At 53.4% G+C, this 24805-nt stretch overlaps 3 protein-coding genes across 7 annotated transcripts; 1 reads left to right on the top strand and 2 right to left on the bottom strand.

The window, feature by feature from the left end:
* Positions 1 to 24: 24 nt before the first annotated feature.
* FTSJ3 (FtsJ RNA 2'-O-methyltransferase 3) lies at positions 25 to 8111 on the bottom strand. Of its 3 annotated transcripts, XM_058431561.1 has the most exons (22): positions 7981 to 8111; positions 7645 to 7818; positions 7443 to 7535; positions 7174 to 7279; positions 6865 to 6911; positions 6666 to 6745; positions 6156 to 6255; positions 5862 to 6056; positions 5668 to 5783; positions 5445 to 5549; positions 5257 to 5357; positions 4951 to 5031; positions 4715 to 4861; positions 4446 to 4581; positions 2610 to 2794; positions 2350 to 2467; positions 1993 to 2270; positions 1667 to 1752; positions 1476 to 1575; positions 884 to 1064; positions 719 to 813; positions 25 to 635 (listed from the first exon to the last, which is right to left on the bottom strand). In XM_058431561.1, the coding sequence occupies exons 3-22, from the start codon at positions 7507 to 7509 to the stop codon at positions 443 to 445; spliced, it is 2517 nt and encodes an 838-aa protein (XP_058287544.1). In that variant the 5' UTR covers positions 7510 to 7535; positions 7645 to 7818; positions 7981 to 8111; the 3' UTR covers positions 25 to 442. The 3 variants fall into 3 exon arrangements, with proteins under 3 accessions (XP_058287544.1, XP_031994573.1, XP_058287545.1); XM_032138682.2 differs by having other exon boundaries at positions 7645 to 8010; XM_058431562.1 differs by lacking the exons at positions 25 to 635; positions 719 to 813 and having other exon boundaries at positions 926 to 1051; positions 1460 to 1575.
* Positions 8001 to 12970, top strand: PSMC5 (proteasome 26S subunit, ATPase 5). Of its 2 annotated transcripts, none has more exons than XM_032138688.2 (12): positions 8001 to 8105; positions 8729 to 8800; positions 10432 to 10501; positions 10791 to 10888; positions 11094 to 11150; positions 11232 to 11462; positions 11771 to 11897; positions 11992 to 12182; positions 12283 to 12381; positions 12462 to 12572; positions 12680 to 12766; positions 12867 to 12970. In XM_032138688.2, the coding sequence occupies exons 1-12, from the start codon at positions 8082 to 8084 to the stop codon at positions 12918 to 12920; spliced, it is 1221 nt and encodes a 406-aa protein (XP_031994579.1). In that variant the 5' UTR covers positions 8001 to 8081; the 3' UTR covers positions 12921 to 12970. The 2 variants fall into 2 exon arrangements, with proteins under 2 accessions (XP_031994579.1, XP_031994580.1); XM_032138689.3 differs by lacking the exon at positions 8001 to 8105 and adding an exon at positions 8443 to 8514.
* Positions 12971 to 13031: 61 nt separating this feature from the next.
* Positions 13032 to 24178, bottom strand: SMARCD2 (SWI/SNF related, matrix associated, actin dependent regulator of chromatin, subfamily d, member 2). Of its 2 annotated transcripts, none has more exons than XM_058431563.1 (13): positions 23618 to 24178; positions 18406 to 18590; positions 18160 to 18202; positions 17887 to 18009; positions 16364 to 16519; positions 15657 to 15752; positions 15427 to 15528; positions 15120 to 15281; positions 14860 to 14957; positions 14538 to 14673; positions 14249 to 14371; positions 14020 to 14121; positions 13032 to 13942 (listed from the first exon to the last, which is right to left on the bottom strand). In XM_058431563.1, exons 1-13 carry the CDS (start codon positions 23909 to 23911, stop codon positions 13889 to 13891), a joined length of 1674 nt encoding a protein of 557 aa, XP_058287546.1. In that variant the 5' UTR covers positions 23912 to 24178; the 3' UTR covers positions 13032 to 13888. The 2 variants fall into 2 exon arrangements, with proteins under 2 accessions (XP_058287546.1, XP_031994578.1); XM_032138687.2 differs by having other exon boundaries at positions 23696 to 24178.
* Between the last annotated feature and the right edge of the window lie 627 nt (positions 24179 to 24805).

The following is a 24805-nucleotide window of genomic DNA, read 5'->3' as shown; positions in this document are numbered from 1 at the left end:
TAGAATAGTGCCACACACGGCATGCATACTCAGATGTAGGGAAGTGCTTATTAAAACTGTCAGAAAAGACAACTTCCATTATCCTGGTTTTATTCAGGAATAGGATGGGGGAGGGCTTAAGTGGCCCACACGTCCAGGTGTAGACTGACTACATTGAATATCGCTCCAACACCGAACTTCCCTTTAACGGTTTAAAAAGAGGGTCATGGGTCTGTCAACACAGTTCAGCAGTGCTTTCATGGGATACCTTATTCGGGCAGGCAGGAGGACATGCTCCTCTCTGCTCAGGACCACCACGGGAGTTCTAGGCACTCCACCTCACTGTTCTTCAGACAGCTGTGATGTGAGCAGGGGCTAGGCTGGTAATCAAGGGGGCCAGACTGAGCCACGCCACACCCTTCCTCCTAGTCCCCACGCTCTCCTGGGAGCCTGGCAGCTCTGCTTACTTCCGTTTGTGTTTTTTCTTTCGTTCCTTACGTTGCTGTGCTCTTTGGTCCTTCCTCATCCTTGAATCCACCACCTTGAAATGACCTCTGACTCCAGCTGGCCGGCGCACTTTGCGGCCCACACCTTTTTTGGCTACAACATAGGTGACATGGCGTTTCTCCTTGCCAAGCCCGGCCTTCTTGTAGAGACTACAGGGGGAAGAGAAGAGGTTAGAGGCTTGCTTTCTGCTGCACTTTTAGCCCTGTGTACCTTTGTGGTGTCTTCCCATTACCTTCGCAGCTGTGCCACTTTCTCTCGTTCTGAGATGTCCACTGTGTTCACCACGGCTTCTGCCTTCTTCCTGGTCTGCTCCAACCTCTTCAGCATCTGCGAAGGAACCTGTCAGGTGACCCCATCCCCCCCACCCCAACCAATCTCTGGGGGCCCCATCACTTACCCTCCTTTTCTTTCTAGCCTTAGCCTCAGCCACCTTCTTGATGGGACGTGCATTGATTTCCCGCCAGCGTTTCCGGTAATGCTCCACCTCCTTCTTACCAATAGGCAACTGTCGTATCCGGTGCTGCTTTTCCTCTTGCACAAACCACTCCGGAAGCTCCCCCTCATCGTTAAATGTGTACCTGAGTGGAAAGGACATCTGTCCAATATCCAACATTCCAGGCTTTCTAAAGAAATTACCAGACCGGGCATGGTGGCTCACAGCTGTAAACCCTGCACTTTGGGAGGCTGAGGCGGGCAGATCACCTGAGGACAGGAGGTTGAGACCAGCCTGGCCGACATGGCGAAATCCCGTCTCTACTAAAAATACAAAAATTAGCTGGGCATGGTGGTTGGCACCTGTAATCCCAGCTACTCAGAAGGCTGAGGCAGGAGAATCACTTGAACCTGGGAGGTGGAGGTTGCAGTGAGCCGAGATTGCGCCATTGCGCTCCAGCCTGGGCGATAGAGCGAGACTCCCATCTCAAAAAAAAAAATTACTCATTTACCCACCAGACCCTGGGTCACTCTTGATGAGTTTCTGGCCCCTTTACCGGTTGAAGGAGTTATCTATGAGGTCTCTCTTGGCCTTTTTGGAAGAGGCAATAACAGCACCTAGAGCAAGGCCTTCGGGGTCCAGTATCCGATGTTTTGCTAGAGAGGGAAGGAGAAAGGTCAAAGCTCAATTCCCAATACTGAGACTTCCAGTAGTCTTTTCTCATTCCACTGCATACAGAGCTCTCACCTGGGTCCTCAATAGGCACTATCTCAAAGCCGTCATCATCTGACTTAGGCCCACGGCTTCGCTTCTTACCACGGAGGGGTTCCCAGCTGTGAAGAGGGGAGGACTCTGAGTGATTCCACCACAACTCTGTACTACTCACACCGCACTCCCACAGAATTTGCAAAAATCCTGCCATGCAGGCTGTACCCCAGACCAGTTAAATCAGGATTGTCAGTACAGTATTTTTAACCCTCCCCATCTGCAGCCAAGATTGAGAACCCCCAATTTAGAGAAATGGTTCAAGCCACTGCTTCCTTTCCATCCCTTCTCTCAGCTGCAACCCTCACCTCTCCTCTTCCTCACTGCTACTACTGCTATCACTGTCTGAGACGCCATCCTTTTCTTCCCCTTCAAGGCCAGTGGCAGCATCTGTCCCCGAAGAAGCCTCTGTTCCTTTAGGGGCTTCATCTTGGTACACGGGAGACATTATCTCAGTCTTCAAACAGGAAGGCGGTGTTTGTGGTGGCTGCTGCTGCCGTCCCTTCCGCTGGCTCTCAAATAACAGCTGGGCCTGACTGATCTCCAGGGCCTCATCGGCATCGTCCTCGATCTCAGCAAAGCTGCCCTGTGATGGGAGAACATCAGCTGCCCTTCTCCCAAGGAAGACTCATCTCCCCGCAGTCTTGCCCCCAGCCTCTCCTTACCTTTGAGAACCACAGGTTGGCTTGTTCTTCCTGCAGTACTGCCTTTTCTTCTAGTGGTACCAGCAGTGGATTCTCCTCCTCCTCTTCTTTATCATCTTCCACTTCAGTAAGTTGCACACTGTAGACCCAAAGGAAAGTAGGGGGCTCAGAGACCCAGATTGCCTGGAGCCCTTGCTCCCCTACTGAGGCTCTGGTAGTACCCACCCTAACACTCCCTCAGAGTGGCAGCATTCCCTTTGACACACACACATGCCCCTTACCGCTTTTGGTCCCTTAGACCCTGATGTCCCCTGACTCCTGCCAGCTCCTCTGGATCCAGGTCACTATCCAGAGATGTGTCATCACCGTCGTCCTCAACATCTGACACATAGATATCATCCCTCGGCAGATCGGACAGAAATGTGTCTGCTGCACTCATATTCCCTTGTGTTACTTCCTCTAATAACTGAAGTGTAATAGAAACAAAGGTAAACTATTTAAAAGGAAACATACTGTTTTGTTTTGTTTTTTCTGTGTCCCTCACCTCAGTCTACGCTCAGCAACACTAGGAAGAACACTGGCAAATCCATTATCCTTTCACAGATGGAAAAGCTCAGATCCAGGGTAGTGAACGGCCTGTTTACAACATCCCGTTCTAGGCTGGGTTACTGATCTATCCCACTCGGCTGTCTTGTTTCAGTGGTATCACAAATAGGTCTTAAGGAAGGTACCCTACAGCCCATATAGCACCAAATCTTAACATATTCTACAACACTGGTTTTCCTTTAAAAATTATTCTCAGACAGCATCTCAATCACCTCCTGAGAATACAGTCTACACAATTTGTTTCCACTGAATGAAAGGGGCCCAGCCAACATACATCCAACAAAACTGTTCCACTTAAACCAATTGTCAGAACCTTTTATTTTCCTCATGGCAAAGATACTAGGCTGGGTATGGTGGCTCACACCTGTAATCTCAGCACTTTGGGAGGCTGAGGCAGGAGGATTGCTTGATGCCAGGAGTTTGAGGCTGCAGTGAGTCATGATGGCACCACTGAACTCCAGCCTGGGTGACAAAACAAGATCTTGTCTCAAAGGAAAAACTCCAACTACTATTTCTTGAGTGTTTATCACATATGATGGATTACACCTATCTTTTTGTATTCCTCACCAAAAACTCTAGTAGGTAGGTTCTATTATTGTTTTATAGATGAGGAAACAGGCAGTAAGGATAAGTGGTAGTCAGCTCAGTCACTTCACACAGCTCCAGGTGGTAGAGCTGGGAAGGAAACCTGAGCCTGTGTCTGCTCTAGGGCCACCATGCTCTACTGCCCTCCTGTACAACAAAGATGACCTGATTATGACACTCCCACACATAAGCCACAAAAGTTCATTTTGTTTGTGACCCTGATTTTGTCAGGAAAAACATGTTCTTCAGTATTCAGTGGAAGTAGCCTAATGCAAGTGCTCACTTGGTCTCAATGAACTAAAGAATGCTGCTCCCCTCTGAGGGAAATCCTCTATTCATCTGTGCTTGTAACTCAAGTAACCTGGCAGCATCTACTATAACCTAAGTTCTTTTCTGATGTTCTAGTTCTTCAAGAATAAATCTATCGGCCGGGAGCGGTGGCTCACGCCTGTAATCCCAGCACTTTGGGAGGCCGAGACGGGCGGATCACGAGGTCAGGAGATCGAGACCATCCTGGCTAACACGGTGAAACCCCGTCTCTACTAAAAATACAAAAAATTAGCCAGGTGTGGTGGCAGGCGCCTGTAGTCCCAGCTACTCGGGAGGCTGAGGCAGAATGGTGTGAACCTGGAAGGCGGAGCTTGCAGTGAGCCGAGATCGTGCCACTGCACTCCAGCCTGGGCGACAGAGCAAGACTCCGTCTCAAAAAAAAAAAAAAGAATAAATCACACTCATCTATCTACCTAACTTCATCCTTTTTGGTTTATGTTTCTTTGTGGCCTTATACTCACCAAGGCACCCTGTGGTAAAGACAGCAACCACAGCCTATTGTTCAGCAACTTAAAAAGACATTCAACACCCCCCACCTCCAAACACCCAAACAGATCCTTCTGTCTCCTAAACCTGCACCCCCAATGCTGCCTCACCTGGTGACCCCGGATGGTGCGCAAGGAGAACATGCCAGTCTCCCCCTCATCTGCAATGGAAACCCCAGGCAGATCCATCTTCAGCTCCACACGCTCCCGCTGCTTTCTCTGCTCACGCAACAGCTTCTTTTTCTTCCTGAGGGGGTGGATTGAGGGAGTAAAACCGGCCCAGCTCCAAAGAGTTTCTATCCATGCCTTGCATTTCCTTCTCCCATCTTCACACAGTCCTTGTGTTGGGGAACTCCAAGCTCTACCCCAGCTCCTCTCACCTCTTCAATTCCGCCACCTCCTGGGCCTTCATTTCTGCCAGGGTCTGGTTCAGTTGTTCCTCCTCCTCCTCCTCCTTAGAGGGCTGCTTTGTGGTTCCAGCTGTTGAGTCCTCCTCATCACCTTCATCTTCCTCTCCAGAGCTGAGGCTGGCAAAACAGTCCCAGGAGTTGGGTCATTTTCCCAGACTTCCCCTGGACACCTGGTCCACAGCTGCCTCGCTGCGTTCTCTCCTCACCTGATGTCCAGTGCCTTTGCTTGTTCTTTCAGCTTCTTGGCCACATATCGCCGAAGTTTTGTTCTCCAGTTTAGTAGCGACCTACCCCAGAGATACTATTACTGATCTTGCCATCTCCCTCTTTGTCCTTGCCCCCTTCTGTTTTAGGCTCACTACCCACCTTTCGGGCTTCGGCTACATAAATCAAAAGGCTCAGGCCCCCACCCCAAACCTTTAGCACAGCAATATCCTCTTCCCAGGGATCCAACATCATGGCCTTTCCCTGCCTCCAGGGCTCCTGGCCCCCATGCCCACCCCACTGCATACCTGAGCTCCTTGCGCCCCAACACTCTGATGTCCTGACAGCACACCCGTATGTCCTCAGTGGTAGCTGGATGCTGTGCCAACTCTTCATCATCTAGCATGATCTGTTTGGGAGGAGGGAAAGGTGTCAGGGGAGATTCTCAGGCCATGTTTCTGGGGCTACCTCATGTCCCTCAAGGCTGGAGACTCACTTCGCTGGCCTTGGAGAGGAAGTCAACAGGGTTGGCAGCTCGAAGGAAGTCAGTGACTGAGGTACGGTGATAGAGAGTGAGGTCGCCCTCAGCATAGCCTTCAGCCTTAGGGAGGAAAAGAGAGAAGGTTGGGCAGTCCCTTCTAGGGTACCTGTAGGACCCACCAGGCCCAACCTCCCTAAAGTTCCAGGACCCAAGGGTGACCCCATTCCCCAAAACACACCTTTGGCTTCTTCTTAGTCACCAATTCAGTAACGGTCTTAGCCTGAACTTCAACCTCCTTGAAGGCAAATTTGGGGTCGAAGAATTTACTGTCAACCTTGTCAGGGGCCAGGAATCCTAAAAATGACAGGATATATTAAAAAGTGTGCTTTGGGAGTTGGGAGGCTGGATCAAGAGAAAGGAAATGATGCCCACCTTGGCAGACTACAAAGATCTCTGCAGATTCATGGCGAGAGGCTTGGGGCTTGGTGGCCTGGACACGGCGGAACAGCTGCTGAAAGATCCATAGCAGAGGCTGATAGTCACGAGAACGGAAAACCTTTGTGATGAAGCAGCCACCACGGGCCAAAAAGTCACAAGCCAAACGTAGAGCCATCAGTGTCAAATGGGCTGTAGGAGAGAGACAATTAGTTGAGGCACTCTGCAGCCCAGGAGGGCATGCGCCCACCTCCACCATCACCTGATCTCCAAGCACCACACTCCCTGTACCTTGTGAGTAAGCATCATGGACCCAGCTAGCCCCAACGTTGGGGGCCCCATCATTGAGCACAACATCAACCTTCCAGGTCTTCAGCTCCTTCCTCAGGGCCTAAAGAGAAGAAAAGGAACTATGGAAACAGAAACACAGGAATGGCCCTGGTTCAGCCATCTAGTCAATTGCTGAGTGCCCATCATGGGCCAAATGCTGTACCAGGCACAGGACATACAATAGTAAACAAAAACAGTATGTCTCTACCTTCATGGAGATTACAGTCTGACACTGAGTTCACAGGAGAAGACTTCACTAAAGATCTCTGCCCTTCTCTCAATTCAAAACACCTTTATCCCTGACTAAATAAAGGCTGGAGTGGACACTATGAATGTCATAGGTCTTGTCGTACAGACGTCAGGCAAGAACGTGCTCAAAGCATGGTAAATAGGAAAAACTTGCCTTTAGATGATTTCAGGGATGTAGATGTTTCCGTATAAAGGGGGAAGGAAGAGAGAGACTCCTATTACCTGCCTACAACGTTCTGTTGTGATGTCCTCCTGGAGAGTCACCACATTGGGGAGAGGCTTGATTGGAACCAGGTCCACTCCTGGAAGAAATCAGGTCAGAGTATTCTAAAGGGTTGCCTCAAGCAGGGAGGAGAGAAATACAGGACAAAGTACCTTATATACCCACCCCTTAAGACACCAAGAGCTGTCCGTTACTCACCCACAATAAGGCTGGATACAGGCATAAACTTGGCAGCTACCTGCAGCCTATAAAAGGAATAGAAATGTAAAAACCTAGAGCCATCCTTTTCCCCCTCTTGCCAACTGACCTCTCATCCCTGGTGTTACGTGCACTGGCCAAAGCATGTCATAGGCACGTATTCCAAGCCCCTTCTCTGCAATCAAGAAAGGAAACGGCCCCCAAGAGGACCGGGATTCGGGCTCCCCTCCCGCAATGCAACTGAAAGCCATCCCAGCTCAGAACCCAGAAAGCGGCCACCAGGAGCAACCTGTGGCGAGTGTTACGAACCATCCCCCTGGCGCAGCACACAGGTCCAGCAAGGCTCGGGCTTTCTGCAGGAACTGAAAGCGGCGATTGAGCTGGATCAGCTTGAAAGCAGATCGGGAACGGTAACCTGGACAAAACAACCAAGTGCGCAAACGGCTTCACTAGTAGGATTTCTCTGGCCTCGCAACCGACCACCCCTTCTGCGGCAGAGGTACATAATGGTCGGAAAGAGCAGGCGAACCGGGCAGAGATCGCTCGCTCGCTCGCAGACTGAGCGAATCCGGACTCACCCGTCTCCTTCGCCAAGTGATAAAACTTGTCTCGTCGGCTCTTGCCAACTTTGCCCTTCTTGCCCATGGCGGAATGGGGGAGTATCGCTCAATCTGGGGAGAAAGTAGAAGTTGGGAACGTCTCTTTCTTGAGCACCAGATTCCACTTCCAGTTTCCCACTTCCCGCAGCAATTCCACCTCGCGCCTCTCTCCGCACACTACCTAGACCCAGCACCGCTTTCTCCACACTTGGAACCGCACAGGCATGCAGCTAACGTACTTCCGCTTCCGCTTGCGTCCACTGCGTCCCTGGCTCGAGGTTTTCCGCCATTTTGAGTGTGGCCATAGATTGTTCTTGATAATCTGTCCTCGGGTTTTGTAAGTTGAAAGTTGAGACTAGGAAGGCATATTACAAGAACTATAAACAGAGTTTCAATTAGGCAACACTGACTAGTTCTACTCCTTCCTCATCCCCTTCCAAAGCCCCTGAACTCAAGTAGCCGCCCCTCCCATCATGGTCCCCTTAGTGTGGTCTCGCCGCACACCCCGCCCATTGACCCGGAATTCTTCTCTGCCTGCTCTTCAGGTCCCAAGCCTCCGCTTCCGCGCCTGCGCGCCAAAACGGCTCGGATGCCGGCGGTCTCTGCTGAAGAGAGAAGATGGCGCTTGACGGGCCAGAGCAGGTATGGCGGGTGCAGTGGCGGCCCGGCAGGTTACGGGGCTGGGTGCGGAGCGAGCGTGATCTGAGTGGAGAGCGGGCCGGGGCACGAGCGTCGGGTGGGTCGGAGGTGGCTGGACCACTCCAGGCTGGACGCCGCCTGAGACCGGATCTGCTGTGTCAGTGCCGCCCTCGGTGAGTCAGGGCAAGGCTGGGGAGAGGAAGACGCGGTAGAAGCGGAGTGAGTGAGGGGAGCGATGGGCGCGGGAATGGCTGGCCCACGGGTCGCAGGAGACGGGACGCCAGTCCTTCGGCTCCGTTCCGCTGGCTCCGTCGTCAGTAATGACACCTCGGGCTTGTAGAGCACTTCACGCAGTGCAAAGCGCTCCCGTGTATATCATATCGCCTCTCGGTCCTCCTAAAAGTCGTATGAGGTAGGCGGCATTCCCATTCTTTTATTTTAGTCGTGGGAAAACGGAGGGTTCCAAGGGAGGGAGGGATTAGAACCCAGATCCTGAACCTACGAAGTCCAAACTTTTTTTACTACGCAAACCTACCTGGTGTCAAGCCTTATTCAAAGTGCCCTGCAAGTGGCTTTACCTCCTCGGATGTTTAACCTGTGGTTTAAGACTCACTCTGTGTCTTCAGATGGAGCTGGAGGAGGGGAAGGCAGGCAGCGGACTCCGCCAATATTATCTGTCAAAGATTGAAGAACTCCAGGTGAGGACGGACTCCAGAGGGAGCTAGGAAGGGGGATGATGGGGGATGGAAACGGACTTCCACAATCCATCTAATTCCACTGGGAGTGCAGTGGAAGAAGCTGCTGCTTCTCCTTTCTTGTTTGTTTCTTAGCTAGTAGGGTGTGTGTATGAGAAGTAAGCAATCTCTTGTTCTCTTCCAGTCCCACCTCTTTGAGGGTCATAGTGTTCACAGTTTGTTACACATCTTCAAGAGTCAAATCTTAATAGTAAAGGTACCTCTAGCCAAAGGTCAACCCTTTTGGAGGAAGCCCGAATGAAAAGGATTCTTATAAAAGGGAAACATAAGCTCAGGAGTTGAAATTTATCACCAAGAGGTTGGGTGAGGGTGAAGTGAGAATGTGAGGAAGGGCATCATTGAGGCATCTGGACAATGCTAATTCCATAGAGACTGAATGAAAGGAATTGGGCAACCCAGAGCCCAAGCTTAAAGCGCTAAACCATAGAAAAAGGACCGTTTATGTTGTTAATCAAATGTTCGTGTTACCAGTAAGGCTTCCAGCAGTAAGGTATGGCTCTCAGTAATAAGGTATGGCTTCCAGCAGTAAGCCTTACCGACAACATAAACAGTAGGCTGTTAATGTTACAGTGTTATGGTACAGTGTTACAGTAGGCTGTTAGTAGTTTAACTTTGGACAGGTCCATGGATTTTCAATTTCACCCTAACCCCCTGCATTGTTCAAGTGTCAACTGTAATATAAATTAAATGGGGGAAGCCACAAAGGACAATTCTGAATTCCAAGTGCATTTGCAGGTATTATGTTTAGTTTACCACTTTTGAATGCCTTTTCATGTGTTTTTATTCATTCACCTCAGTAGTCTTGAAAAGAAGCAGGGTAGCTGATGCTATACCCATGTGCCGTTTGGTAGCAGATCTAGATTTTTAAAAATAGATTGTCTTAGCTTTTTTTTTTTTTTTTTTTTTTTTGAGACGGAGTCTCGCTATGTCGACCAGGTTGGAGTGCAGTGGCGCGATCTCGGCTCACTGCAAGCTCCACCTCCCAGGTTTATGCCATTCTCCTGCCTCAGCCTCCCGAGTAGCTGGGACTACAGGCGCCTGCCAACACGCCCAGCTAATTTTTTGTATTTTTAGTAGAGACGGGGTTTCACCGTGTTAGCCAAGATGATCTCGATCTCCTGACCTCGTGATCCGCCCGTCTCGGCTTCCCAAAGTGCTGGGATTACAGGCGTGAGCCACCGCGCCCGGCCTGTCTTAGCTTTGCCTTGCTTTTGATTGACAGCGGCTGGGCTAGAACTCAGGCTTCTCACCTAACAATCTTTCCACCAGGTGATGTTGCCTTCCTGCAAGAAATTTGGTGTTACATGAGCCAGCTGTAACTTTTCTCCATTAGATTCTGTTATTCCTGGACCAGTATTAGACAAGCAGCCTTCTTTGATGGCTGCTGTAAGCTCCAGAGGGACTCTTGGAAGACAGGGCAGGGTCATTAGGATCATACTGGAGAATCTGAAACAACACGCAGGTGCCCTGTGCCCTTCCCTCAGCTCATTCAGACCTGTGAGGTCTTGGCCAAGATCCTACCTCCTCCTGTCTCCTGCCCTTGAGTAATGGAATTTGTCTCTTGTCCACCACAGTTGATTGTGAATGATAAGAGCCAAAACCTCCGGAGGCTGCAGGCACAGAGGAATGAACTAAATGCTAAAGGTGAGTGGAGAAAGATGGGAAGCCACATGTGAGCAGTTTGTCTTGAGGTCTGTCCTAACTTCCCTGCGCTGTGTCTTCACAGCAGTGCTTACTGTTTTCTCCCTGTCATCATCTAGTAGTTTCACATGTATCTCTTTTTCCTGAGCCCCATTGTAGCCTCCTTAAAGACATGAATTTTGACCTTTGGCCTTCCTTTAATAAGAGTGATGCTTAGCTCATGCATGTAGAATTGGGTCCTGGAGACTCCAAAGGAGTAGCTAGGTGACCACCGTGTCTGTTTGCCATCTAGTTCGCCTATTGCGGGAGGAGCTACAGCTGCTGCAGGAGCAGGGCTCCTATGTGGGGGAAGTAGTCCGGGCCATGGATAAGAAGAAAGTGTTGGTCAAGGTAAAAGCAGCATGACCCCAGGGACCAGCTCGGTCTCCACTGCATTCCCACCCCTTTGTGTGTAGCCTCTGGAGACAGGGTTCTGTGTTCTGTCAAGGTATTGTGGGATTCTGGGAATCCCACAATTCCAGGGAAGACCTAGGTCTTCCTGGGTAGGATTAGTGATTTGGTGGTCAAGGAAGGTCATGAGCCCTTGTTTCTTTAGGTACATCCTGAAGGCAAATTTGTTGTAGACGTGGACAAAAACATTGACATCAATGATGTGAGTGTAGCAGGTGAGGTGGTGGTGGTGGTGGGGTCAGCTCTTATTGTACCACTTCTGAAACTCGCCCCCTTCACCCAGGTGACACCCAATTGCCGGGTGGCTCTAAGGAATGACAGCTACACCCTGCACAAGATCCTGCCCAACAAGGTAGACCCGTTAGTGTCACTGATGATGGTGGAGAAAGTACCAGATTCAACTTATGAGATGATTGGTGGACTGGACAAACAGATCAAGGAGATCAAAGAAGTGATCGAGCTGCCTGTTAAGCATCCTGAACTCTTCGAAGCACTGGGCATTGCTCAGCCCAAGGTGAGGAGCAGGACTTCTCTGAGAGGGCCAAGCTGTACTTACTCCTCCTGCCTCAGCCAGCCCTACTGCAAGGGTTGGGGAGGCACCGGGCTAGGCTGCATCTTGCTTGGGCTGGCCCTGCCCCTGAAAAGAGTGGCCGGGGAAGTGTTCCTAGGGCGGTGAGGTGGTTTGGATAGAAGGGACCTTGATGTACATTTTTTTTTTTTTGTATCCCTAACATCTAGCAAGGGACCCAGCACTCGGTAAATGTTCACTGAATGAAATGAGGGGTGTAGCTTTCTGCCCTGAGTCCTGCTGTTCCCCTGTAGGGAGTGCTGCTGTATGGACCTCCAGGCACTGGGAAGACACTGTTGGCCCGGGCTGTGGCTCATCATACGGACTGTACCTTTATTCGTGTCTCTGGCTCTGAATTGGTACAGAAATTCATAGGGGAAGGTAAACATGGCTAGCAATGTGAGAAGCAAGAGGTAGGGGGTTAGGGAGCTAATAAGCTAATAAGCTCCCTAACACCAGCTCGGCCTCCACACAGGGGCAAGAATGGTGAGGGAGCTGTTTGTCATGGCACGGGAACATGCTCCATCTATCATCTTCATGGACGAAATCGACTCCATCGGCTCCTCGCGGCTGGAGGGGGGTTCTGGAGGGGACAGTGAAGTGCAGCGCACAATGCTGGAGTTGCTCAACCAGCTTGACGGCTTTGAGGCCACCAAGAACATCAAGGTAAGGTGGTACCATCCTCGGGATGGGCCCAGGGAAGGCCTGGGTGCCACGCAGGCTGAGGAAGAGCTTTAGCTGATCCCCACTTGCTTTCTCTGCTCAGGTTATCATGGCTACTAATAGGATTGATATCCTGGACTCGGCACTGCTTCGCCCAGGGCGCATTGACAGAAAAATTGAATTCCCACCCCCCAATGAGGAGGTTTGTGATGGGCACTGTGCAAAGTGGCTCTGGCTGTGGGGGTGGGGTGTGGGGCTCAGGCCTTTCCTTGCCATCTCCAGGCCCGGCTGGACATTTTGAAGATTCATTCTCGGAAGATGAACCTGACCCGGGGGATCAACCTCAGAAAAATTGCTGAGCTCATGCCAGGAGCATCAGGGGCTGAAGTGAAGGTAATTGGAGTACCCACCGAAAACAGGGCAGAGGCAGGAAGCTCTGGGCTCAAGGGCCACAGATGAGGGGCACAGCAGTGGGGCCTCAATTTCCTTTTCCTGTTCAGGGCGTGTGCACAGAAGCTGGCATGTATGCCCTGCGAGAACGGCGAGTCCATGTCACTCAGGAGGACTTTGAGATGGCAGTAGCCAAGGTATAGGCCTCCATCTTTGTGCCTTTGCCAGTGGTGGCTCTGGGGCAGTGGGCTAGGGCATGTGTGTGTTCATAACGTTCATTCTCTCTCCCACCCCTAGGTCATGCAGAAGGACAGTGAGAAAAACATGTCCATCAAGAAATTATGGAAGTGAGTGGACAGCCTTTGTGTGGATCTCTCCAATAAAGCTCTGTGGGCCAAGTCCTCTAGGACTCCAGTCTGTTAATGAGGGCTGCGCTGTTCAAGGACCAGGTCCAGGCACCACCAATAGACAAAAGGATTTATTTGGAAATTTCCAAACCTGCCAGAAGTGGCACTCGCCAAGCCCTAGGCCCACCCTCCTCACCAAGCTCCAAAGGGCAACACCAGTCCTCCCAGCCTCCCCATTCACCTTACCCTGGCCTCCACATGCGCACACCCATACCTCAGGCCATGCTAGAGAACTGGAGTGTCCCCTCCCTGGCCCAAGCCGCTGGAGAGGCAGCCCTCTGGCATCCCTGGAGATGATGGCGGCCAGAGCCGCTTGCATAGATTGAGGAAAGAAAACAAGGAGGCACCTAACAGGGCTCCCTGAAAACCCCCAACTTACCCCTGTACAAAAAAAGTGGCTCCCACATAGAAAACTTGCTCCCAAAATAGTGCAAATACCCAAAGGAAAGGAAAAAACCAGCAGCAAGCCTGGGCTTGTAGGAATGGCAAAGAACTTTGGTTTAGAAAGCCTAGGAAGAGTCTGGGCTGCACCTCCTCTTCCTAGCCCAGTTCCCCAGAGCCAGCTCTGACCCTCGCCCCAGGGGGAGTCTGTAAACATGCAAACCCAGCAGCCTTTGGTTCGGAAATGTCTGTTACAATGTCAAAGCAGCCTCCAGCAGTCCTACTTGGGCCTGCCTGCAGGGGGGCAGAGGAGGCATCTGCTGAACCCAGTTAAAGCCAATGCAAAAAGTATAAGGCTTTGAGGACCAAGCAACAAGGAATCCTATCACTACATTTATAAAACTAAAGCTGGGGAGTAGAGGGTGACAGCAGACACTTCTCACCCCAGCCTACGTGTCTGCGGCCCCAGCAAGGACCCAGAGGGTGGTCTCCCTCCAGGCTCCAGGGCTGGGAAGAAAGATCCCTGAGCAGTTAGGTCAGGCGAATTCCCAGCACCTGTTCCAGTTCCTGCCTTCGCTGCTGCACCTGGAAAAGGGAGAAACCAAGTGGCTCAGGCCTTTGCTACTCACAGCCAAAGGAGGGAAAACAGGGCAGAGCCTCACCTTGGCAAAGATGTGCCTGCCTACTGCTTCCTGGGCCCAGGGCTGGTGGTAGAAAGCAGCTCGTCTCTCCTCCTCAGGATTTCCAATCACATCAGTTATGATCTGCAAAGAGCCAGGAGGAAAGCCATAGCACAATCCCCACCGCTGGGCCAGTCCACCCTGGGAACTGCTATGGGTAAAAATCACCCAGAGCTTTACATAGGAGTCCCCTTGGGAAAGAGGACTACACCTTGAGGTCTCGGCGCTGGGAACGGAGCCATTCCTGGATGAAATCCTGGGGGTCGGTGCTAAAACTGAGCATGAAATCTCTCTGGGTCTTCAGCTGGTTGATGGACTCAATGGTCTCATGGATCTGGAGAGGGCACATGTGTCAGACTGTGCCCCCAAAGCTTAAATGCAAACAACTGAGCCAGAGTTCCCATCCTGTCCCCCAGGTGCTACATGTATGGAAATGCTGGACAGAGCCAGCCCACCCCAATCCTGGGCCCCAGAGGAAGCTGTGGAGCCAGAGGGCCCACCTTGACATCAAGGGAGGCGATCTCCTGCTGATTGGTGGTAGAGGCCAGAAAATTGCTCATTTGGGCCTTCAGTGGGTCGTCCACCTCCACATCAATGTCGTAACAGGCTGTCTTCTTCTGGTCGTTAGGGTCCACACTGCAGGCAGCACATGGGGAGGGAAGGCATATAGCTGACTTCATCCTGCCCACCTGGGCCAAAGCTAGGGCCCATTCTCTGCACACACTCAGGGAGCAAGAAACCTGATGCTTTCTTTGGCTTTAGTTCAAGCCAAGGGTGAATCTGCTCTTAGAAGAGCCTTCCTGTCCCCCTCCTTGCATTTACCTAATGACATGGTTGATGACAATGGGGTCTGGATGCTGCAGCAACCCCGCCAGCTTCATGGGAATCTCGGAGAAACGGAGTCGGCCACAACTGAAGATCTGGAGGAAATACGAAAGGCTCAGCGTTGGCTTGTGGGCACAGTGGAGTGGACCATTCCAGGACCAGTGAGGGTAGCAGTCTGCAGGCTGTGGCCAAGTAAAGTAGCCCAGCAGGCAAGGCAAGGCAAGGGCTGAGAGAACGGGGGCTGGCATCTGGCTAACCTGGCGGAAGTAACGGTTGCAGTTGATGTACTCCCGCTCGTGCCCATCCTGCAGCTGGTTGTGCTTGATGTAAAGCCACAGGGCCTGCATGATGGCGGCCCTCGTCTGCGTGTGCACTCCCAGCAGCCTTGCCAATCGGGGGTCCAGTTTGTACTGGGGAGGCTGGAATTGGATGGAGGGGAGTCAGAATGGGTTCTTACAGTAAAACAGTGGGAAAATAGGGCAGGGACAGGAACAGTTTCTAGGAACCAACTCCCCTCCTAAGGGGTCCCTGTGGCCCCAGAAATGACCCCAGGGCCTCTGTCACCTGATGATCCAGCATGAGCAGGAGGGTGCACTTGACGTTGAGGTCTCCAGGCCGTTTTACCTGGAAGCCATCTGTCTCCTGGGTGGTGGGCATCCGGTGCCACTGGCAGGGAGGGAAGCATGGCTTATCACCAAGGGGTGGGCATGAACACAGGGCCTCCCAAGGGCCCTGAGGCCATTTCCCTGCCAAACCTGCACATCAGGCTGCTTCTGCCCCAGGCCCACTCTCACCTCCACCAGGTGATTGTCAGGCCCATACAGTTCCTTGTCCAGCTCAATGACGAGGCTCTTAAAGAATGAAGAAAACTTCCTCTTCTGTTTGCTAGGCTGGGGATGGAAAGGGGTGTGAGATGGTGCTGCTAGCTCTCAAATCTCAAGCTATGCTAAATCCCAAGAAAGAGAAGCCCCATTTCAGCCCTGGAGCTCTGGGTACTGAAGATTCCTGGGCCCTGAAGGATGGAAGCAGGACTCTGGGCAGGCTGGAGGCAGGGAAATGGTGCCCTCTTGCAGCCCACGAGGGACTTCCTCGAGACACTCGACTGCCATCTGCAGGAACATTGTAATAACCACGCAAATCAACCTCCAATGGGCTTGGAGCAGCACCCCCTCCCTATGGTAGGACTTCTCTGGGAGCGCCCAAGTGTCTGGCCCAGTCTTTTTTTTTTCTGAGACACAATCTCACTCTGTCACCCAGGCTGAAGTGCAGTGGTGTGATCATAACTCACTGAAGCTCGACCTCCTGGGCTCAAGCCATCCTCCTGCGTCAGCCTTATGAGTAGCTGGGACTACAGGCGCATGCCACCACACCCAGCTAATTTTTAAATTTTTTGTAGAGATGGGGTCTGGCTCTGCTGCTCAGGCTAGTCTCAAACTCCTTGGTTCCAGTCTTAAACCCACACAGGCCTCCTTCCCTCCAGACACCTCCCTCCCCGACTCACATCATCCAGCAGTTTTCCTTCCACTCGGAGTTCCCAGGAAGCCACCTTGTCCCCTGCTGGGGTTCCCCCAGGGGTCCCTGCAGTTCCTGCACTATCGCCTTCCACCTTGCTGGGACTGAACGTATTGGAAATGTAGATCCGAAGCTTTCGCTTTTGCTAAAGAGAGAAAGGCAATCACAATTGGAGGTGGACCAAAATGTTGGGACACAGTGCTACCGCATCTTCTCATATGAACCATTCAACAATCAGTACTGAGCACCATGAGTCAGCCAGGCACCTTGTCAGGTACTGGGAATCAGAAGTAGTAAGTCCCAGTCCCAGCCTTTTTTTTTTTAGACATGGTCTCACTCTGTCACCCAGGCTGGAGTGCAGTGGCACGATCTCAGCTCACTTGCAACCTCTGACTCCCGGGTTCAAGCGATTCTCTTGCCTCAGTCTCCCAAGTAGCTGGGACTACAGGTGTGCACCACCATGCCCAGCTAATTTTTTGTGTTTTTAGTAAAGACGGTATTTCAACATGTTGGCCATGCTGGTCTCAAACTCCTGACCCTCAGGTGATCTGCCCACTTCGGCCTCCTAAAGTGCTGAGATTACAGGCGTGAGCCACCGCACCCGGCCAGAACTCACCATTTTATGGGGAAAGAGATGCATCACCAACAATGCCAGCACAGTGGGACTGGTGCTATGGCATGACGGAGTAACACACAGCAACCAGGCAAATTGGAGGCCTCTGGCTGACATCTTACATGAAACCCAAACATCCATCACGGCCCCAAAATATCCTAGTCCCCTGGAAAGGCTTTACCACTCAGGGGACTGTTCTGCATTATTATTAAGAAAAGCTTCTTGGCCGGGTGCAGTGGCTCACGCCTGTAATCTCAGCACTTTGGGAGGCCGAGGCAGTCAGGAGTTTGAGACCAGCCTGGGCAACATGGCGATACTAAAAATACAAAAATTGGCCGGGTGTGGTGACAGGCATCTGTAATCCTAGTTACTCAGGAGGCTGAGGCAAGAAGAATTGCTTGAACCTGGGATGCGAAGGTTGCAGTGAGCCGAGATCGCAACACTGCACTCCAGCCTGGGTGAAAGAGCGAGACTCCATCTCAAAAAAAAAAAAAAAGAAAATATTATCTATGGATAGGGACGGGGAAGGAGAAAGGAACTACCTTTCTCCCCTAGTCTAGTGGTTTTCAAACTTTTGACCACCACCCATAAGATTTAGATTTTCAATTATGACCCAAGGTCTGCATACCTATCTATTTATCGGAAATAAAAATGTCATGAAAGAATACCCTTACTACTATGGTAAGTATACTGTGAAGTATTTTAAGATATTCTACTGTCATATATTCATTTAAAACATACTGGCCCCAACACATTCAACTGAGTTCGTACTCTACTAGTGGGCTGCATCCTGCATGTGAAAAACCCGGCTCTAGCCCAACTTGCTTGGCCCCTGGAAAACAAGTGGGTGGAGGGCAAGGAAACCTGGGAAGGCTGGAGGTGGTCAGGGCCACACATACCGTCAGAGGCTTTTTTATGGCCTCCTGGATTTCCATCCGCTTGCGAGCAATGGTCTGGTCCAGCTTCCGCTCAAAAGCCAAGAGATCCATGTACGCCTGAGACTCTGGAACAAGCTCCCGGATCTGAAGGAAGGTAGCAGAAGCTCATCAGCTTGCTTCAACCAAAGCCTGGCTCTTTCCTTCCTTCCTCCTGCAGCCCAGGGTTGAGGGAGATAGACGCCCACCCCGAGGTGGCCACTGGGCAGGCCTCCCAGGCATCCTCTTAGCACTTACTCGCTGAGGTAGAACCTTATCTGCCATCTTCCTCCTCTTTAACCTGGGGAGGACAGAAACCCACTTTAGAGGTCAATGGTCCAAAAAAGGACATTCACCCCCACAACGCCCCTCCAGTCTCCAGGACCCTCTCCCCCACGAGAGCCTGGAGTCATCCTCAGTCACCAAAGCTCTTAAGATAGAAGGAAACCCTCTGCTACCACCAGAGCTGAGTTAGGCAGAGTGAGAGAAGCAGGATGCTCTTACCCCCGGCGCTGGGCAGGCATGGGAGGCTGCGCCTGGGGCACAAGCAGGCGTTTTCGGAATGGATCCATCATGGTGGGTGGCATGCCAGGTCGAAGTGGAGCTGCTGCACCAAATGGGGAGCCAGCAGGGGGTCCCACCTGCAAGCCAGCCATGGGCATCCGGTTCCCTGGTGACATGCCAGGTCGCTGGGGGAAGTGAGCCAACAGGGGTACATAGGTCAGGGGCAAGGCCCTCCGGGGCCCATAGCCCATGCCCTCCATCCCTCTCATCAGCCAGGTAGGGCCTGGGCAGCACACCAGAGCCCTGCTGGAGCCCCAGGAACAAAGGGGAGCTGGCGCCTGAGCGCAGAGTGTAAACCACACCTGCCCCGCCGCCTGCAACTGCCCTGGCAGCCATGCCAGTGAATGAGGCCTGCCAGAGCCTGGGCTGGGAGGAGGGTCCTGCCTGCAGAGGGAAGGGCCTGGGGGAGCTTTTCAGGGCCCATTGCTACCTTCCAGCCCCAGCATGCTGTGCCCTATTCCCTGGACGAGCTGGTCCCTATTCTCTCAGACCGTCCGGCCAAGCCCTGCCCTCCTTCTCTTTCCTCCATCATGAAGGAGAAGCATGGCTGAGAGGCACGGGAGCAGTGTCACTGCCAGGCAGAGGGGTGTACTATAGTATGAGCAGGCCAATGGCGCAGAGCCCCAATCCCCATCCTCTGTGGCCGAGGGAGAAAGGGGTCTGGTAGGCAGCAGCACCCCAGGTGAGCAGGGCTGCAACAGGATGACTTGGAACGAGTACCAGCTGGTGGGGGTGGCCTCGGGCAGGGTACAGGGGCCCTGTACCCTGTAGTCTGGTATCACATAGCCCCCACCCACAGCCCAGAACTGGACCCTCCTCTCACCTCCCTACTGCCCAACTACTACCCCTATGACAGAAGACCCCAGAAGGGAAGCTATGGCTCCTGGGTGGCCTGTGGGAAAGAGAGCAGCTGGCACCTGGACTCTGCCAGTGGTCCAGGCACCATCTGGCAGCCAGGACTGGCTCTGGCTCCGTGTAGCCCTGGCAATCCCAAGCTGGAGAAAGGGGCTAAGATTATCCTGGGAGGCAAGGATAGAGGCCCAGGCTGAGCAGCAGGAAAGTGGGAGACAGAAATAGCTTCTTTAGATGCCTGCAGAAGGATTTCCCACCTGAGGCCTTGCTCCCCGACATTTCTGTGGAGCCCATCTGGGAGTCACCTCCACTCCCACCCCCCTCCCCATGGCTGCTGCCTGCAAGGCCTGTTTGGCAGCTCTGCCTTGCACACACTGTCCCTGGCAGCTTCACAGGGCTGGCCCCAGGGCCCAGATTATGCAACGAGCACAACCAGCCAACCAAGCCCGGCAGGGTGGAGACTTGTACCAAATCAAAGGACCCTCCCCCACCCCAGCATCATAGAGATGAGATTCTTCCCCAACCTCTTCATCCCGCACTAAACCCATGTTCCCAAACGGGTCAGATTCTTGACCAGATGCGGAGATGGAAAGAAACATGACCCACAGACATAAGGGTGGGGAGAGGAGGAGCAGGGTGGGAAGGAAGTGTTTGGGAGAATAAAAAGCTCAAAGTGGGGGGCTCTGGGGCTTTGGGAGTCCTGCCAAAGTCTCTTTCCATCAGGAAGAGATTAATCAGAGCTGTTGAAAGGCAAAAGACAGCCTCTTTCTCTGCCTTAAGATTGTTCTTTCTCTGGCCTGAGATTATAGAAAAAAACTGAGTGTGGCTACAGCTGTAAGCCCAGGCCCAGACATCCCAGACTAGTTTTTCCTAGTGCCTGAGACAAAGACAGGGAAGAACTGAAGCAGTGGGTCCTGCAGAGGTGAGCGAGGGCCCTGTGGTCCTCAGGAAGCTCCCTGCTGCGGTGTTCACAAAACCTGCAGCACCACCCATCCCTCCTGGGCAGGTGCTCCGGTAACAGGAAGTCCCAAGACAAGGCCGCATAGGCAGGGTCTGGAATAGGCTCCACCCAGACATCTGCTCCAGGCTTCGCGGGCCCAGAGCCCCCGGCTCACCCAGGGCCCCAGGGGAAGGCTGCTTACAGTTCAAGTCCCAGCTGAGCTTTGCCAAGCTCCATACCTGGGTTTATAGGCGCTAGCAACTCCTCCCCCTTAAAAAACACTCAGGAGTTAAAGAAAAAAAAAAAAACAACAGTCCAGAACTCTGAGCCTCCCTAACTCCCTGCCTGCAACAGGACCAGGTAGGCCTGGATCAATCCCCTGAACCCCAGATGAGGACTCCAGGGCTCTGGTGAGCATGCTTTGCCCTGCCCCAAATGTGGCCCTGATGCTCCTGGAACTTGGGCCTGAGGGCCTCAGTTGGAGAACATACCACCACTCTCCCATGAGTAAAAAGGATTTTGAGGCTGGGTGCGGTGGCTCACGCCTATAATCCCAGCACTTTGGGAGGCCGAGGCGGGTGGATCACAAGGTCAGGAGTTCGAGACCATCCTGGCCAAGATGGTGAAACCTCGTCTCTACTAAAAATACAAAAAAATTAGCCAGGCGTGGTGGCGGTCACCTGTAATCCCAGCTACTCAGGAGGCTGAGGCAGAGAATTGCTTGAACCTGGGAGGTGGGGGTTGCAGTGAGCTGAGATCATGCCACTGCACTCCAGCCTGGGCGACAGAGTGAGACTCCATATCAGAAAAAAAAAAAAAAAATTTGAACTTTTTGAACTCTCTGGAGTGAACCCAGAAATCTGAGGTTTTTGTTATTTTGTTGCCCAGACTGGAGTGCAGTGGCAGGATGACAGCTCAATGCAGCCTTGAACTCCTAGACTCAAGCAATCCTCCTGCCACAGCATCCTGAGTAGCTGGGACCGTAAGCGCACACCACCACGCTTGGCTAAATTTTTTTTTTTTTAAGAGATGATGGTCTCACTATGTTGCCTAGGCTGCTCTTGAACTCCTGGTCTCAAGTAATCCTGTCTGGGCCTCCCAAAGTGCTAGGATTACAGGTGTGAGCCTACCACATCCTGCCCTAAAGGGTTTTTCTTTTCTTTTTATTTTCTTAGGTTCCTCTGTTAACTGTGATCCACACCTAGAACCACCCTCTGGAGGAAGGGAGGTCATCATTTCCCTTCTTTCAACTATTTGCTCACCTTGGGCCTCAAATTCTCGCTTTTCCAGTGCATCTCATGAGCCCTAACGGACAGGAACCCCTTTGTTTCCCAGATCTCAAGTCCCTTCTCCTGCAAGTCATACAACTGGACTTGGAAAGAAGGCAAGTAGGACCCTCTTCAAACTCAGCCAAAGTTAGCTGGCTGGGTTCTCCTTCCCATCTACCTCTCCTGCCAGGAGGATGAAAGCTAGTGGGATGGGAAACCCAGACTCAGGGCCATCTCGTACTTCCGCACAGCTAGCAGCCCAGGCCTAACCAGCCAGCCAGCTTGGCCTTGCCACAGGCCCAAGGCCACCCCCTACCAAACATGTGGAATCTATCCTCTCAGGGGCTGTCCCAAGGGCACATTTCCTATGGCTTGCATGCCAAGGAAACTGGAGCGGCATGTCTGTTCCAGGTCCTTCCAAGGCCAAAGGCCCACAGATGGTGCCCAGGCCAGGTCTCAGTGGGCAGGCCCAAGGGCTATAATGACTGATGCAAGGAGCCCTCAGCAACACCCTGGGCCCATGAATCCCCAAGGGGGAGAGCAAGGTGGGAAAGATGAGCCCCAGCTGGAGTCCCTGGGACCAGGTCTGTCTCTGCCCATACGCAGACTCTGTTTTCTCTTAAGAAAGGAGGAAGAGGCCGGGCGCGGTGGCTCACGCTTGTAATCCCAGCACTTTGGGAGGCAGAGGCAGGCGGATCACAAGGTCAGGAGATCGAGAACATGGTGAAACCCCGTCTCTACTAAAAAATACAAAAAATTAGCCGGGCGTGGTGGCGGGCGCCTGTAGTCCCAGGTACTCGGAGAGGCTGAGGCAGGAGGATGGCGTGAACCCGGGAGGTGGAGCTAGCAGTGAGCCGAGATCGCGCCACTGCACTCCAGCCTGGATGACAGAGCGAGACTCCGTCTCAAAAAAAAAAAAAAAGAAAAAGAAAAAAAGAAAGGAGGAAGAATGAGGAGTAAGAAGGAAAAAAAATCCAGTCACTGTCCCTAGTTAAGCCATCTCCTTAGAAGTGAGGGCCCAGTGGGCAGGTAGGCTGTGTATATTCCACGAGGATCCCTAAGGACCTCCGCCTGGAGACATGAGTCGAAAACAGAGGAAGTCCACAGCAAACCCGGGTAGATGAGCAAGAAGCCAGTGCCAAATGCTTGGGCACATGGCTTCGAATGTGGCGGAGTTAGAACCTGAAGGCCAAACAAAAATGCAGAGAGGGTGAGAAGGCAGATGGGCACAGTTTCCAAGCCCTCTGGGGCAACCTGAACAGCAGACTAGGGCACCGGCAGGGTCAGGCTGAGGTCTTCACACACTGAACAGAAGTCGCTGCTTTGCAAGGGCTTTTGAAGCTGCAATCTGAGCAGCTCTCAAAAGCCCAAAGGGGTCAGGACAGCACTCTTTGAAGCAACTCTCGCAGACTCCTCCGGCCCCAGACCAGCAGGGCTCCACTCTGCACGTCCAGACTAATCAACTCCCGGACACGATGACAGGAGGCAGAAAGCCCAGAAAAGAGCCGGCCTGTGACTGGGCTGGGCCTCCCCTCAGGCCTGGCCACCACCGTCTCTGGTCTAAGCTGGAGTCCTCCCAGCGAAGGCGCCTGGCCCTGCCTCAGGAGTAAAGTCCGCCCGTGCACAAGCTGGAATCCCCTGGACCTAGCCTCAGCGTCCCGTGCCCGTGGGAAGCCAGGCTTCTTCCTCCTCATTAGCAGCCGGGAGCCATCTCAGACACGCTAGAGCTCCGCCAGTTCCCAACCAGAAAAAACAGGGCAGACTTGGACTGGGACCAAGGCCGATGCAGGGTAACCCCGGTTTCTCAGCGAGGGCCCTTTCCCAAACTTTCTCATCACTTACCAGCCCTCCTACCCTAGACTTCTCAACCCACCCGCCACAATTCACTGGCTCCCCAAACTCCTCCATCTCTCAGTCATTCGGAATCCCTGTGCCGCGGAAGCCCCCCAGGCCTCCCAGCTGCTTCCAGTCCTCCGCTGCAGAACCTGCTTCCCCTTCCCCACTCCTCCACCGCGACCTGCCGCAGCCCGAGGGTCCCGGCCCGCCCTCCACCGTCTCCCGGAGTTCCTCATGCATTCCCCAGGGCCCTCACTCGAGGCCCCCTCAGCCCCCGGCCCGGGCGCCCTCGCAGCGCCGCACGCCCCCGTCCGCTCGCGTCCTCCCTGCTCACCTGGTACTGCGCCGCGGGGCCCGCGGGGCCCATGGGGCGGAAGGCGGCGGCCCCGGGGCCCCCCACGCCTCCTGCCGGACCCGGTCCCCGGAGCGCCGGTCCGGGCAGCATGCCGGGTCCCGCGGTGGGAGGCGGCGCTCCCAGGGCCGCGGCCACGGCGCCGCCGCCAGGGCTCAGCGGGGGCAGCGGGAACCCGCCCGCGCCTCGGCCCGACATCGCTCCGTCCCGTCCCGCGGTGCCGCGATCCGGACTCCGGGCTCCGCGTCGAGTCCACTCCGCGCTCTGTGCTCCGCGATCCGGGACTTGGCGATCTTAATTCCGGGTTCCGGGATTTGTCGATCCGGGCTCCGGGATTTCCTAATCCAAGTTCGCGAGCTCCTCACAGACCCGGTTCGGGACAGATTCCGCTCCTGCCCGGAAGATTCCGGATCCAGGATCTGCTGCGGGCCCGCCCTCCGTACCCGGCCTCTGGAGGTTTGGCCGCCGGAGTCGAGTTACCCAGAGGCGGCTACAAACTCCCTGCCCCGCCCAATCCAGCCCAATACTAGGCCCCGCCTCTACCTGGTGCCCAATGCTCGAGTGCCTCCTAGAATCCTGCCCCTCGCGAGACCCGCCCCCAGCGGGCACCGCCCCTAACCGCCGACCTCAGAGCCCCACCCCCCCACCTTTGGCCCAGCCCTTCGCCGGAGGGGCTGGAGCGGAAGCTGCGCGCGGAAGCGCCGAGTGAGGCGCGGGGTCAAAGGTCTAAGGTCACTTAGGGGCTTCACAGTGAATGAGCTGTTGCTACTACTTTCTCCCGGTATAGCACCCTCACCGAATTCCGCGGCCACACTCCCCGAAAATAGTTTTGTCAAGTCTCCTTTCTGCATCTTCCGCGTTAAAGACTCAACTCAGAGTCGGTAGCGGTGGCTCACGCCTGTAATCCCAGCACTTTGGGAGGCTGAGGCGGGTGGATCACCTGAGGTCAGAAGTTCGAGACCAGCCTGGCCAACATGGGGAAAACCTCATCTCTACTAAAAATACAAAAATTAGCCGAGCGTGGTGACGGGCGCCTGTAATCCAAGCTACTCGGGAGGCTGAGGCAGGAGAATCGCTTGAACCTGGGAGGCA

This window comes from Hylobates moloch, unplaced genomic scaffold (genome assembly GCF_009828535.3).
Source record: "Hylobates moloch isolate HMO894 unplaced genomic scaffold, HMol_V3 SCAFFOLD_19, whole genome shotgun sequence".
Lineage (NCBI taxonomy): Eukaryota > Metazoa > Chordata > Mammalia > Primates > Hylobatidae > Hylobates > Hylobates moloch.
This window is presented reverse-complemented; position numbering and strand designations above follow the sequence as displayed.